General features: G+C 41.4%; 1 protein-coding gene across 1 annotated transcript; it reads left to right on the forward strand.

Annotated features, from left to right (window-relative positions):
* Window positions 1-1,131: 1,131 nt before the first annotated feature.
* On the forward strand, window positions 1,132-13,795 carry LOC137031896 (GTPase IMAP family member 7-like). The gene is made up of 4 exons (XM_067403256.1): window positions 1,132-1,182; window positions 8,188-8,317; window positions 10,199-10,244; window positions 10,346-13,795. Exons 2-4 carry the CDS (start codon window positions 8,195-8,197, stop codon window positions 11,260-11,262), a joined length of 1,086 nt encoding a protein of 361 aa, XP_067259357.1. The 5' UTR covers window positions 1,132-1,182; window positions 8,188-8,194; the 3' UTR covers window positions 11,263-13,795.
* Window positions 13,796-14,188: the final 393 nt, after the last annotated feature.

The raw sequence follows: 14,188 nt of genomic DNA on the forward strand, positions 1-14,188 counted from the left end.
AATTGCGCCCTGAGCCTCTTTCAACATCTCTTTAAATACTCAGACCAAGACAGGAACTTCTTTTCAATTGGAAACATTTTATAGTTTAAAATGGAAATTTGCAATAATCAGGGTGCCAGACTGGGTAGTTTACACCTTTTTGGGGACAGAAAGCCATTTGCATGAAAGACCCTGTGAAAGGGGTCACACATACCACAGGAAGCAAAATATCTCTAAACTCTTAAAACCTTATCACCTTCTGGGAATTAGACATTTGTACCAGTCGCACTGAAACATTTCAAATGATACCAAACATGTATAGCATTGTGTGATAATTGTTTACATTAAACCATATAGATTTTGGGTGAATTTCAGGTAATCTCCGCACTTAGAGAAGAGATTTGGGGAAGAGTGGGTGAAGGAAAGGAAATGTAGAATGTTTTTGTTAAAAAAGAAAAGTATCTGATTTGTATGGTGTACAGGGATATTTATTGGCACAAGAATTAAGGTTATTCGCTATATAGACATTATTTTTGTTATCGCAAAAGTCATCATGGCCTATTAAGATAATCATTAAAATATATTTAAAGTACATCATGCATGTGTGCAGTTTTAGAAACATGACATAAAACAAGAAATTCAAGTCTACCGAGATTAGAAGTGCTTATGCAAACTAAGAAAGTTTACTGATGCCTACAGGAGTTTATATTATTAATAGTCTATTATTACCATACATTTAGGCAAACTTATAAAACTTAAAGACTCTCAAGGTAAAACAGAAACAAAACATAACGAAAACAGGTTACTTAAATGCTATTGGTTCGTTTGGCGTGTCCTAATGACACCTCTGGCAAATCATGGCTGTATATTAATATCCATGTAATTCATGTGTTCTTTTGAATATTCATGTAAGCTCGGAAAAGTGTCATTGACACTAGTTCAATTTATGCTTAGCTATTTATTTAAGTGTCGAAAATGCTTCCATGTAAGTTCTGGGTGCTTGCTGTGTGAAAAATCGATCAATAAAGACATATGCTAAATGAAGTGCGTTTACACTTTATGGTTTATACTTGCTGCTGCCTGCGTGTATTAATGTGATGCGCGTGCACGCGAAGGGGAGTCAGATTTCGGTACAACCCCGGAAAAGGTAGGCTAACTCTGTACATTACAGGCATCCTGACTCTTATGAGCTCGACATCAAAGGTGAGTTTATCTTTCACTTTTGTATCTACCAGTTGTCACGGTTAGTGTGTAGCTTAATCCAAAGATAATAAATACAGATAGGGATATATATTTAACATAACCTTTAACGCGGATCATATAGCCTAACTGAGAAAACTTAAGGCTTAAATACACTGAGACTCAGGGAATCAAAGAAACAGAGAACAGGTGTACTAGTCAAAAACCATATTAATGTATATATCATTGGATTCATATACACATTCATGCCACTTTTTATAGACTAAAAATCTCCAAATGGCATTGAAATGCTAAATGTCGCCCGTGTGACTTCAAATATTGTATATCAAACTGTATCTACACTAAATCCAAGATTTTTTGTCTGCTTTTTCCATTCTCCCTATCTCTTGTGGTTTGATTTATGGATTTACAGTTTGTGGCTATGCACCAGCAACATGTACTTCATTAAAATATTTTGTAATTTCAAAATAAATTATTTCTTTTAATAGCCACAAACCGTAACCGCAATAAAGATTGATATTCAGATTTATTTTGGCTATAAATACAGTGCGCTGTCATAAACATGCAAATAATACCGAATATCATTCTCCATGATTTGTGAATTAAGGTGACTGTCCTTTGTGCCAAAATCAGTTTTTTTTTTCGTAGCGACTCTTAATTTTAAAATGGCTATAGCTCCAAAAGTTGGACACTTAGAGGAATGAAACCGGTGTTATCTTCACCAGCTTGATCTGTGAATTTTTTTCCACAGCAAAGCTCTTGTCCGTAAAACCCTTGCTAAGTCTGTCAGTAAGGAATGTGAAGGCGTTCTTCATGTTTAACGTCTATTACCAATAAGCACGCAGACTGCTGGAATAAAAGAACATTGTTTTAGGTCAAGCTCGATTTGTGAAAACTTTCACAATAGCATTTCATCTCGTGGCCGTGTTTCTCTTTGCTCTGCCCCCCGTTTTTTATATACAGGTGCTGGTCATATAATTAGAATATCGTGAAAAAGTTCATTTTTTTCATTGTAAATTATTTTTTTTTAAATTATTTTTGTAAATGAAACTTCATTTATACTAGATTCCCTACATGTAAAGTAAAACATTTCAAAAGTTTTTTTTTTTTTATTAAATTTGTTGATTAGAGCATTGTTACGGTACACAGGAGGCAGACACAGATGTAAACAGGTAACTTGACGTTTATTGACACCAGTAGAGCAAGGAGCATGAAACAGGTAAGTAGAGATGAATCAATAGATGTTTAGATGATGGATATGGAGATAGTTACTGTCCTTTTACTTTCAAATGCGGAGATCTGTGAACATGCTGGAGCTTGGAGATTGCTGGGGATTACTGGAGCTGACTGGAGCACTCACACACAGTAGACAAGGTACACAAGGGAAGGAGGCACGCTGGAGACAGGTAAGTATGTAGCGGGCAGTGCTTGAGGTAAGCATAAACATGAGTAGATGCGAACGAGACCGGACATGGAGTGCTGTGTGTGTGTGTGTTTGCATTTTATGGTGCTGCTGATGAGTGCAGTGATGAGGTTTCAGGTGGCCGTGATCAGTACTCAGGAGATGGTGTGCGCTGTGATTGGTGGATGTTGGAACCTGACGTGTCTGTGACAGTACCCCCCCCTCCACGGCCCGCTTCTGAGGGCCAAGGACCCCGACGCCGTGGTTGTCGTCCTCTTCCCCGCGGTGCCGGTCTATCAGGGTGGCTCTCGTGGAGAGTTTGGACTAAGTTGGGGTCAAGGAAGTCATTTCTTGGGACCCATGAGCATTCCTCGGGGCCGTATCCTTCCCAGTCGACTAATTATTCCAGCTGACCACCACAACGCCAGGTGTCCAAGATCTCATGAACCTTGTATGCTGCGCCGTCTTCCAGGATGAGTGGAAGGGGGGGCTCAGCGGGAGTCACGTCAGGTCCTGTGGAGAGAGCAGAAGGGTGGTAAGGTTTGAGGAGTGATACGTGGAACGTGGAGTGAATACGATACCCTTGTGGTAGCTGAAGTTGGTAGGTGACTGGGTTGACCTGCTTGATGATGGGAAATGGGCCAATGAACCAGGGACTCAGCTTTTTGTAGGGCAGACGCAGTCTGATGTCCCGAGTAGACAGCCATACCTTCTTTCCGGGCTGGAAGACAGGAGTGTTGGAACGCCAAAGGTCCGCTGTCATTCTGCGTCTGCGCAGGGCTCGCTGCAGCTGGTGGTGAGCTGAGTCCCAGACCCTCTCGCTCTCTCAGAACCAGTAATCCACTGCTGGAACGTTGGAGGGTTCCCCGGTCCAGGGGAACAGTTGGGGTTGGTAGCCGAGTACACACTGGAATGGTGTGAGTCCTGTAGTCGACTGCCGGAGAGAGTTCTGGGCATACTCGGCCCAACCCAGGAACTGGTTCCAAGAGTCCTGGTGGTCATGACAGAAGGTATGGAGGAAGCGGCCGATCTCCTGGACCTTCCTTTCAGTCTGCTTGTTCGACTGCGGATGGTATCCCGAAGTTAGGCTGACGGCCACACCTAGGAGGGAGTGAAACGCTTTCCATACTCTGGAGATGAACTGGGGTCCTCTGTCTGATACAATGTCCTCTGGTATTCCGAAATACCTGAACACGTGGTTGAAGAGCATCTTTGCGGTTTCCATGGCAGTGGGCAATCCTCGTAGTGGAATGAGACAACAAGATTTGGAGAAACGGTCTATGATGATTAGGATGCAGGTATTTCCATCAGAGACGGGGAGGTCAGTTATGAAGTCCACTCCTAGGTGTGACCATGGTCGGTTGGGAACGGGCAGAGGAAGGAGTTTCCCAGCTGGCAGATGACGAGGACTCTTGGAGATGGCGCACTCCCTACAGCCCTGCACGTACCTTCTGACATCAGCTGCCATCCCTGGCCACCAGAAGCGTTCTTTCAGCAACGAGAGGGTTTCATTGACCCCCGGGTGACCAGTGCCTAGTGACGTGTGAGCGAAGTGGATGGTTGGAGTGCGTCGTGTCCGGGTGATGTAGAGCAAGCCAGGTGAACAGCCCGGCGGAGGGTTTGTGGAGGCATTGGAGGAGGGAATGGTCTCCTCTGACCAAGTGATGGGGCTTACAATGAGTGAGCCCGGGATGATTGGCTCGGGTTCTTCAGTCTTTTCTTTGGGAGCATGGAGACGGGAGAGAGCATCAGCTTTAATGTTTTTCGAGCCTGGTTGGTAGGAGATGGTGTAGTTGAATCGGGAGAAGAACATGGCCCATCGGGTTTGTCTTGGGTTTAACCTTTTGGCGGAACGAAGATACTCCAGGTTTTTGTGGTCTGTTAGAACCAGGAACGCTTGTTTGGCTCCCTCCAACCAATGCCTCCACTCTTCCAAGGCAAGCTTCACAGCGAGGAGTTCCCTGTCACCGATGGAGTAGTTGACGTCCGCCGGGCTGAGCTTGCGGGAGAGGATGGCACATGGGTGGAGTCTACTTGTACATGCTGCGGAGGTCCAGCTTCGTGAACACAGTGGCACCACGGAGATGTTCCAGGGCCGCTGGGACGAGAGGAAGGGGATATCCTTTTTAGCCACAAAGAAGAAACTGGAAGCAGCAGGGGAAGTAGACGTCCAGATGTATCCTTGAGCCAGGGCCTCCTTGATGTAATCCTCCATGGCCTTCTCCTCCGGGATGGATAGTGGGTATATCTTACCCTTCGGCACTGGTTCACCCGGAAGCAGGTCGATGGCACAGTCCCATGGCCGGTGTGGAGCCAGCTTGGAAGCCCTCCGCGGGCAGAAGACGTCGCTGAAGGGGGCGTAACACTTTGGGATGTCGATGGGTCGTTGTTCAACTGGACTCTCGATGGATGTTGCGCAGAGGGAGAGATCAGAAGACGGAGAGGATGGCACAGGAAGTTCAGTCAGACAGCGAGAGAAACAGGTGTCGCCCCACTTCAGGATTTCGCCTGTCTTCCAGGAGATGGTCGGGTTGTGCTGCTCCAACCATGGGTGCCCCAGAACCACGTCAGCGGTGGAATCCTCCAGAATGAGCAGATGTAATTCCTCTTGATGTAATAAGCCAACTTGAAATTTGAGGGGTCCTGCGACGGTACGGACGTGCTTACAGCTGAGAGGCTTGCCTGTTATTGAGTTGATCTGGTAGATCGTCGGAGACAGAGAGGTCTTGAGACGTAACTGCCGGCAGAGGGCGCCGGAGACGAAGTTCGGACCGGCAGAGGAGCGTGTTGGAGAGTGACTGGTCCTGGTGCTCTTGGAGGCACGCCTGCATACGAGTGGCACAGCGGATTGATAGCTGGATCAACTTCTCGAGGCCCATGGAATCCTCGTATGCAGCGAGATGCAGCCGTACCCGAGGTTCCAATCCTTGACGAAATGTGGTAATTAGAGCTTGTACGTTCCATCCACTAACTGCAGCAAGCGTCCTGAATTGCAAAGCATAGTCGTAAATAGACAATTATAGAGTTTCTCACCAGCTGATGAATCTGTGATCGGTTTCCCGAACACCTCCCGGAAGTGGGAAATAAACGCTGGATAGGACTGCGTCACTGCACCACATTGTGACCAGATGGAATCGGCCCACTTCAATGCTTTGCCGCTTAACTGAGAGATGAGAAAGGCGATTTTGGAAGTATCGTTCAGTTATAGGTGCGGCTGCATCTCCAGGACCAGTTCGCATTGCAGCAGGAATCCGCTGCAATCCTCCGCCGATCCTGAGTAGGGCGCCGGTTTGGCCATGGGACTGGCGTACGGCGTCAGTGAAGGAGATCCAGTGGTGCTGGCTGCGGGGCTCGCTGGTGCAGGTGAGGGAGAAGAGACTGGAGATGGTGGCGGATTGGTGATGAGGGTTCGCCAAAGTGCATCCACCAGGGCCTGAAAGGGATCCGGTTGGCTCATACTGGGTCTGTGGTGTTGGTCCGGTCTTCTGTTACGGTACACACAGATGTAAACAGGTAACTTGACGTTTATTGACACCAGTAGAGCAAGGAGCAAGGAACAGGTAAGTAGAGATGAATCAATGGATGTTTAGATGATAGATATGGAGATAGTTACTGTCCTTTTACTTTCAGATGTGGAGATCTGTGAACACGCTGGAGCTTGGAGATCGCTGGGGATTACTGGAGCTGACTGGAGCACTCACACACAGTAGACGAGGTACACAAGGGAAGGAAGCACACTGGAGACAGGTAAGTATGTAGCGGGGAGTCCTTGAGGTAAGCATAAACATGAGTAGATGCAAACGAGACCGGACATGGAGTGCTCTGTGTGTGTGCTCTTTATGGTGCTGCTGATGAGTGCGGTGATGAGGTGCAGGTGGCGGTGATCAGTAGTCAGGAGATGGTGTGCGCTGTGATTGGTGGATATTGGAACCTGACGTGTCTGTGACAAGCATACAGCTAATGAAAGTCCAAAATCCATTATCTCAAAAATTAGAATATTTACATTTGAGTTTCATTAAATGACCATCCCTACAGTATAAATTCCGGGTATCTCTTTTTCTTTGAAACCACATTAATGGGGAAGACTGCTGACTTGGCAATGGTCCAGGAGACAATCATTGACAGCCTCCACAAAGAGAGTAAGTCACAGAAGATCATTACTGAATGGGGTGGCTGTTTACAGAGTGATGTATCAAAGCATATTAAATGCAAAGTTGACTGGAAGGAAGAAATAGGATAGGCAAAGGTGCACAAGCAACAGGGATGACCACAAGCTTGAGAATACTGTCAGACACTTGGGAGAGCTTCACAATGAGTCAAATGAAGCCGGAGTCAGCGCATCAAGAGTCACCACACTCAGACATCTTCAGGAAAAGGACTACCAAGACACTTCTGAAACAGAAACAACATCAGAAGCATCTTACCTGGGCTAAGGAGAAAAAGAACTGGACAGTGAACAGTGGTCGAAAGTCCTCTTTTCAGATAAAAGTGAATTTTGCATTTCATGTTGAAATCATGGTCCCAGAGTCTGAAGGAAGACTGGAGAGGCACAGAATCCAAGCTGCTTGAAGTCTAGTGGGAAGTTTCTGAAGTTAGTAATGATTTGGGGGGCCGTGACATCTGCTAGTGTTGGTCCATTGTGTTTTATCAAGTGCAAAGTCAATGCAGCCATCTTCCAGGAGATTTTGGAGCACTTTATGCTTCCATCTGCTGAACAAGCTTTATGGAGATGCTGATTTCCTTGTCCAGCAGGACTTTAGCACCTGCTCACAGTGCACTTCCAAGTGGTTTGCTGACCATGATATTACTGTGTTTTATTGGCCAGCCAACATGCCTGACCCCTGAATCTATGGGATATTTAAGAGAAAGATGAGAAACAGTCGATCCAACAATATACAGATGATCTGAAGGCTCAATAGTGCCTCAGCAGTGCCACAGGCTGATCACTTTCATGCCACACTTCACTGATGCTGTAATTTGAGCAAGTCATTTGCTGTAATATGTGCTGCCGACCAAGTATTGAGTGTACAAATGAACATACTTTAAAGAACTTGAACTTTTCTGTTTTGCAGATCCATTTTTTGATTGATCTTAGGAAATATTCTAATATTTTGAGATACTGGATTTTGCACTTTCATGAGCTGTACGCTCTAATCATCAAAATTACTTTTGAAATGTTTTACTTTACATGTAGGGAATCTAGAATAAACACTCTAAAAAATGCTGGGTTAAAAAGAACCCAAGTTGGGTTGAAAATGGACAAACCCAGCGATTGGGTTGTTTTAACCCAACTGTTGGGTTAAATGTTTGCCCAACCTGCTGGGTAGTTTTATTTAACCCAACTATTGTTTGAAAATGACTATATGGCTGACTAGGAACACATAGTATTTCTCATTTCTTTATTTAAAACTGTGCCAACTGCCAACAATGAGTCTGAAGCACTTTTTGTATATGTGTATATCAAGATTACATCTGCAGTGGCTTTTTCTGGTCCTGTAGTAGGTTAAAGCCTCATGCAGGGCACTGTCCCCATTGACCTGGTCCATAATATTGGTTTTACTCATATTCTATAGCAAGAACAACTGTTTCCCTCACTCTCTCATTAGCTTAGTTATGGAGGACACTGCAAATTCTCCTTCAAAACCATCAACGACCTCAGGCTCATGGGTCACATCTCCCTTCATTTACCTGGTAATCCTTGGCGTAATTGGTGTCTCTGCTGCAATAGCATTGCAGGTATGTATTTGAAAATTCAAGTCACACACTCAAGTCAAGTCAAGTCAAGTCATCTTCATTCATATAGTGCTTTTCACAATTCAGATTGTTTCAAAGCAGCCTCACAGTGATAATAGGAAAATTCATTGACAGAGATTGTTTTGGCTTTACAGCATCTCTAAGAAAATATTATTATCAAGCTAAATGAAATCACTTCCGTTGTAAAGATTGTTAATTATTAACTTAGGGGCCACATGAATTACATCTTTCCTATTGAAAACAGAGGACCTTTAATGCATTTTTGCCATTCATTTACATGTTTAGTCATGTTTCCGCGTTTGATGTGTTTGATGTTCATGTGTATGTGCGCAGATGCTTGGTCTTTTTTACAAAGTGATATTTGCCAAATTACTTGTCTGGTCCGCATAATACAGAAAAATTAGTCATGTCTGTGGATCTATGCAAACTGGAATAATTTTGATAATGTTATCTATACATAGGGAAAGGAAAGGAAAGGAAAGGAAAGGAAAGGAAAGGAAAGGAAAGGAGGCATTCGCAGGGGATAGTTAAGTTGACACTTCAGGGCTGCGTTTTCATCCTTTCTAGGCGCAGGTCCTTCATCTCAAACTGGATACGGACTGGATATGGCAGGTTATGGCAAACCTCAGGATAAACAGAGAGAGACTAGCGTAGACTAATATTATATTTAGATTTTATTTAGTTTAATAAATAATTTCATAAAAAAGAAAGCTATTACTTGATGCACTGGTATGACCTCAGTGTTTAAAGACACTTAATACTTTGTTTTTTAAAGGTGCAATATGTAATATTTTTGCAGTAAAATATCCAAAATATCCACTAGGCCAGTGTTATATATTTTGTTCACTTGAGTACTTACAATATCCCAAATGTTTCCAACTATTTGTAAATTGTGAGAAAATTGCAATTTTAACCAAGGCTTCGGGACGTGTGAAGAGTCGCCTGTCAATTGCGTCATACCCGCGTTACCCTCAGTTTCAGGTTTTATTTTGTAGAAACCATGGAAACACCAAAGACGCTTTAATATATTACACCTTTAATAGACAAGGGAACAACTGTTTTGATACATTTATAGACAGAAAACTAATTGTTGTTATATAGCTCAACAAGTTTAGTCTTATTGTTTAAATCAATTTTCTTGATTTTCCATGCCTCAGAGAAAAACAATATTTTGTCAAATAAACATAACATAATCAGATGCAACTTTATTTTATTAACAGTAATACATAATTTTTTTCCCATTATACAATATGTATTAAAATTAATTGCATGCCATTCAACACAAGACATCCAATATTTAATATGATATTCTAAAATCAATCTATCTTACTGCAGTGTGTCTCAAACAAGTGTCTCACAGCAGCCGCCGAGCGAACGCACGGAGTAACGTTATAACATCATTTTCAACACACTCAAATGTATCTAATAATAAACAGACTTGTGTTTCCTCAAACCAAAGAGTATATTCTTTGCTCATACTCATGACCAGAAAACCGGAAGCTGTGCTGGTGACTGCGGCATAATAAAAGTTCTGCTGCTCGTGAGGCGTGTGTTGCGCAATCTCTCCAGCGGCCTCGTCCAGCTCCCACAAAACTCAGTCCTGCTCTGCTTCATACTAAATAACCTCATCCATGAACATGATATGTTCCAGAGTCCTATCTCTATTCTTTTGCACCTTCCATTGAGATGGAGGCCACATGTCCTAAGATTCTGCTCTAAAACTTGCCGTCATCAAGCTACGCCTTTGTTTTGAATAGGCTTCTAGCGGCCAAAATTATTACATATTGTACCTTTAAGACATAAATAAATAGTATAAATGAGGAAATGTGATAAAATATTTGATATTGTATTCATATATTCCAGATTTTTAGGCCCCAAAATCTTCAAAATGATGTTTCGGATGATAGAGGTAAAGTTTTTTTTTCCCCTTCCCAAACAGTGGTCCAAAAATATTGTAAAATTATCATTTGAAATTTGTTTGTAATACTTGTAATTCTTTTCAATGCAAAGCATATCAGATAGGAGATCCGCTCCGGATTCTTCTGGTTGGAAAAACAGGAGTGGGGAAAAGTGCAACAGGCAACACTATCCTGGGACAAAAGCTTTTTAAATCTGAGATATCCTCCTCCTCTGTGACTGGACAGTGTGAAAAGTTTCATGCAATGATAAATGGCAGAAAAGTATCTGTCATTGACTCTCCGGGTCTGTTTGACACCAGCCTGACTGCAGATGAAGTGATCAACAGAATTAAACTCTGTATTCCACTCTCTGCTCCTGGTCCACATGTCTTCTTAGTTGTGATTCAGCTGGGCAGATTCACTGATGAAGAGGCAGAAGCTGTTAGACTCATACAAGCAATTTTTGGTGAGGAATCCTCCACATACACCATGGCACTGTTCACTCATGGAGATCGGCTGGAGGACAAGAACATTCACACTTTTGTGCGGGACAGCCCAAAACTGCTTAGTTTCATCAAAACTTGCAGTGGACGATACCACACGTTCAATAATAAAGAAAAAAATCCTGAACAGGTCATTCAGTTGCTGGACCAGATTGATAAAATGGTCACTGGAAATGGTGGGAAGTATTACACCAGTGAGATGCTTGAAAGGGCAGAGAGAGCGATTGAGGAAGAGAAACAACGCATCCTGAAGGAGACAGAAGAGCAGAGAAAGAGGGAGATAGAAGCTCTGAGGGCTAAACTTAATGACGAGGATTATGAAAAAGCAAGGGAAAAGGTGAATGAGGATTATGAGCAGCGGGCAAGAGAGGAGGCTGAGAAAGACCCTTCATTTTTAGAGAATGTAGTCAATTATTTGAAGAATCTATTCAAAAATATTTTGGGCTTATTTTATTCAGACCCATTGGACACGCCATTTTTTAAAGCATTAGTGAAGAATTTGATGAAACCCAAAGTTTTTCTGTAATTGCACAAACTTATTTTTCACCATGTTTAATACACTTGTGGTTTGTAAGTGCTATGATTGTATCATTAACCTTATAGCCGTTTTATATCTCACCACTGACTGTAAACTTTTAAACTTGAGGAAGTTGAACTATGAATATGAGCAGCTAGCAAGATACCGAGTTGAAAGAGACCTACCATTCCTTCCTAGAGTAATCCATATTGTTTTTTTTTTTGTTTTGTTATTGTTGTTTTCAAAGCATTAAGCAAATTCTGATCACCTTCTGATATGACTGAAAGACTTAATTAACTATTTGCATCTTTTAACATCGCATGCCTTAAATTGTTTTTGTGTGCAAACGTTGTGGAATTCACAGTAGACACAAGCAACATACATTCTATCTTTTCTTTCCCAAATAATGGATTTACCTGCAAACTCAAAATTAGTGAAAAAGGAGACATGTTTACTAAGTAAATTATTGTAGGGGGGTCTGGGGTATTCTCCCCCATGAGAACATTTTTATGATTTTAACATGTTAATGAAGCATTCTGGTGCAGTCTGTAACGAGGCGGCAGACTCGATGGGATCCATGTGCAGCTTTATTAATATAATCGTAGTCGTACAGGCAAGAGTCAAATACCAGCAATGACAATGTCGAAGGCAGAGATGTATCGTAAACGGGGACAGGCAAAGGATCAGGGAAGGCAGCAGACAAGGCAGAGTAATCCAGTAAACAGGCAGAATCAACAGGGCAGGCAACAAACAAACACAATGATTATAAACAGTTCAAGGTCATACACAAGAGATAACTGGAGAAAACAGGACTTCGCAATGAGTGAATGTGTGCATCGGCTTAAATAGTCCGGGTGATAGGGATCAAGTGTTTGGGTAATCAGATCAGGTATGGGGTTATGGGAAATGTAGTCAATGATAGAGTTAATATTCAGGTGAGGTAGCCCTCTGGTGGCGATCGGAGGAAGCCACAGAGGCTGTGTTCGTGACACAGTCTGACAAGAAAATGAATGGAAAAAACATTTGCTAGTAAAGTAAAAAAAAAAAAAAAACATTATGATTATTGACATTATGGCTGGGCACTGACACAAATTTCACAATTGGATTCAATTTTGATTCAGAAGATTGCGATTCCATTTGATAACCTTCTATTCATGGATTAATCAGGTAGCCAACAGTACAGGGCAAATTTCCTAATTAGGCTAATTGTTAAATAGTAAAAAAATTAATTGATTTAAGCTTCTTACATATAAATTACACATAAGGGAGGTTTTATAATTACTTTATAATACATTTTAATAACATAATTATGTTTCTACTCGTTTTCCTAAACATTTAAATGGTGTCTGCATAAAACGGATTTATACATTCAATATTGAAGCACATGTTAAGTACACATACAATGAATATGCAATAGCCTATACAGCAAAACACTCAGCTCTAAGTTCATTTTTGTTGCTGACTAATGAGTTTTTGGACATTGAAGGGCTTTTCTGATGTAAATGTAATAGCCTAAATGTGACATTTTTACAAGCAGTTTTATTCATGACTTTCCACGGTTGAAACACTGATTGATTACATGTGACCATATGGATTTCTAAGTTGTACTGTATCTTTCAACATACCTGAGGAGGATGTTCATTCATGTTTATCTCGTGTTGTAACATTTTAATTCAAAATGGCGAATTCTGCCGAAAAGCAACTAGTTTGCAGCTATAGGCCTCGTAAGAGCTAATTTTGTCCATATTTTAAACTTTGTCATGTAAGTTTCTGTAGTTTCAGTAGGGGTCACTCTTGGGTAATGGGTTATAGAATATATAGTAAGTGGGAACCTTCCTTCAGGTAAAAGCAGGTGTTGCTGGAGGGAAGGTGCACACAGATTTTTGACTACTATATGCTCCATGCTTTGCAAGTAGGAAATCTGTATTGCTGAAGGACTGTAACTGTGGATTCATTGACTGTTTATTTGGATTCTTTAAATGGAGAGCAGTCACAGTAAAATAAATCTACGACTGTGAGCATATTAACTTGTGTGTGGACATTGCAGTGAATAATCGTCCATTAACAACATCCAGTATCCCTCAGCTGCCTTAAGGAATAGACTTGGCTGCTTAAAAGTAAACATACAAGGGTAAATAATGAACTGGTTGTTTCAATAAGTACTGTACAGTGTTTCCTTTACTCTTTACTTTAAAAACTATGTCTTTAAAGGGTAATATTTTATGTATTTGAGGTCAAACAGGGCAAACAGTTTGCAGTTTAGTTCAGTATTGCCATCTAATCTGCCAATATTGTCTTAAATAGCCTGCATAGCACTTAATTTTTTATATAATAAAAGAAAAACATATAAAATAAATGTTGATATTTGTAAAATGTTGCAACAATATGTTAATTTTTTCTCTGTAAAAAGTTAAAAGTTTTGGATGTATAAAAAAATAAATACAAAATCCCTTAAATTAAATGAGCATGTTGGAGCTTGAACTTTAATTTCTACATTTCCATAACTGTTTCACATATTTTCCACACTGTAAAAATTGTAGGCTACTAAATGAATAGTGTGGGCGGGGCTGCTCCACTTCACACTAACTAGATTCAGGCCCGAATCAGCACAAGATGTGCCATATTGGGACACTGGCAGCTTCACTTTTCTACAATGGAAGAGAGTGGATGTATCTATGTTTTCTCCAGATAAAGACGTAAAGCACCGCATTAAAACCTGCAGATGACATGATTATTTTAACAACAGCAGAAACACGGTAAGCAGAAAAATACTTTTAGTCAAGATATTTTTGCTAAAATGCTGCAGAAAATGAGAATGAGAAAATGAGAAAGCCTTCTAACATTTAACTAAACAGGCACCTTTAGACACCCCTCCCCCTATTATTAATAAGCATATTAATAAGAAATGTTATAATTTGGAAGATTATTTAGAGAT

The sequence above is a fragment of the Chanodichthys erythropterus genome, chromosome 12 (assembly GCF_024489055.1).
Source record: "Chanodichthys erythropterus isolate Z2021 chromosome 12, ASM2448905v1, whole genome shotgun sequence".
Taxonomy (NCBI): Eukaryota; Metazoa; Chordata; class Actinopteri; order Cypriniformes; family Xenocyprididae; genus Chanodichthys; species Chanodichthys erythropterus.

Excerpts from the sequence above, each read along its gene's own strand:
- LOC137031896 (XM_067403256.1), top strand. The coding sequence starts at position 8,195 with ATGGAGGACACTGCAAATTCTCCTTCAAAACCATCAACGACCTCAGGC. Across the intron at positions 8,318-10,198 it reads CTGCTGCAATAGCATTGCAG|ATTTTTAGGCCCCAAAATCT; the intron begins GTATGTATTTGA and ends CATATATTCCAG. Across the intron at positions 10,245-10,345 it reads TGATGTTTCGGATGATAGAG|CATATCAGATAGGAGATCCG; the intron begins GTAAAGTTTTTT and ends TTCAATGCAAAG.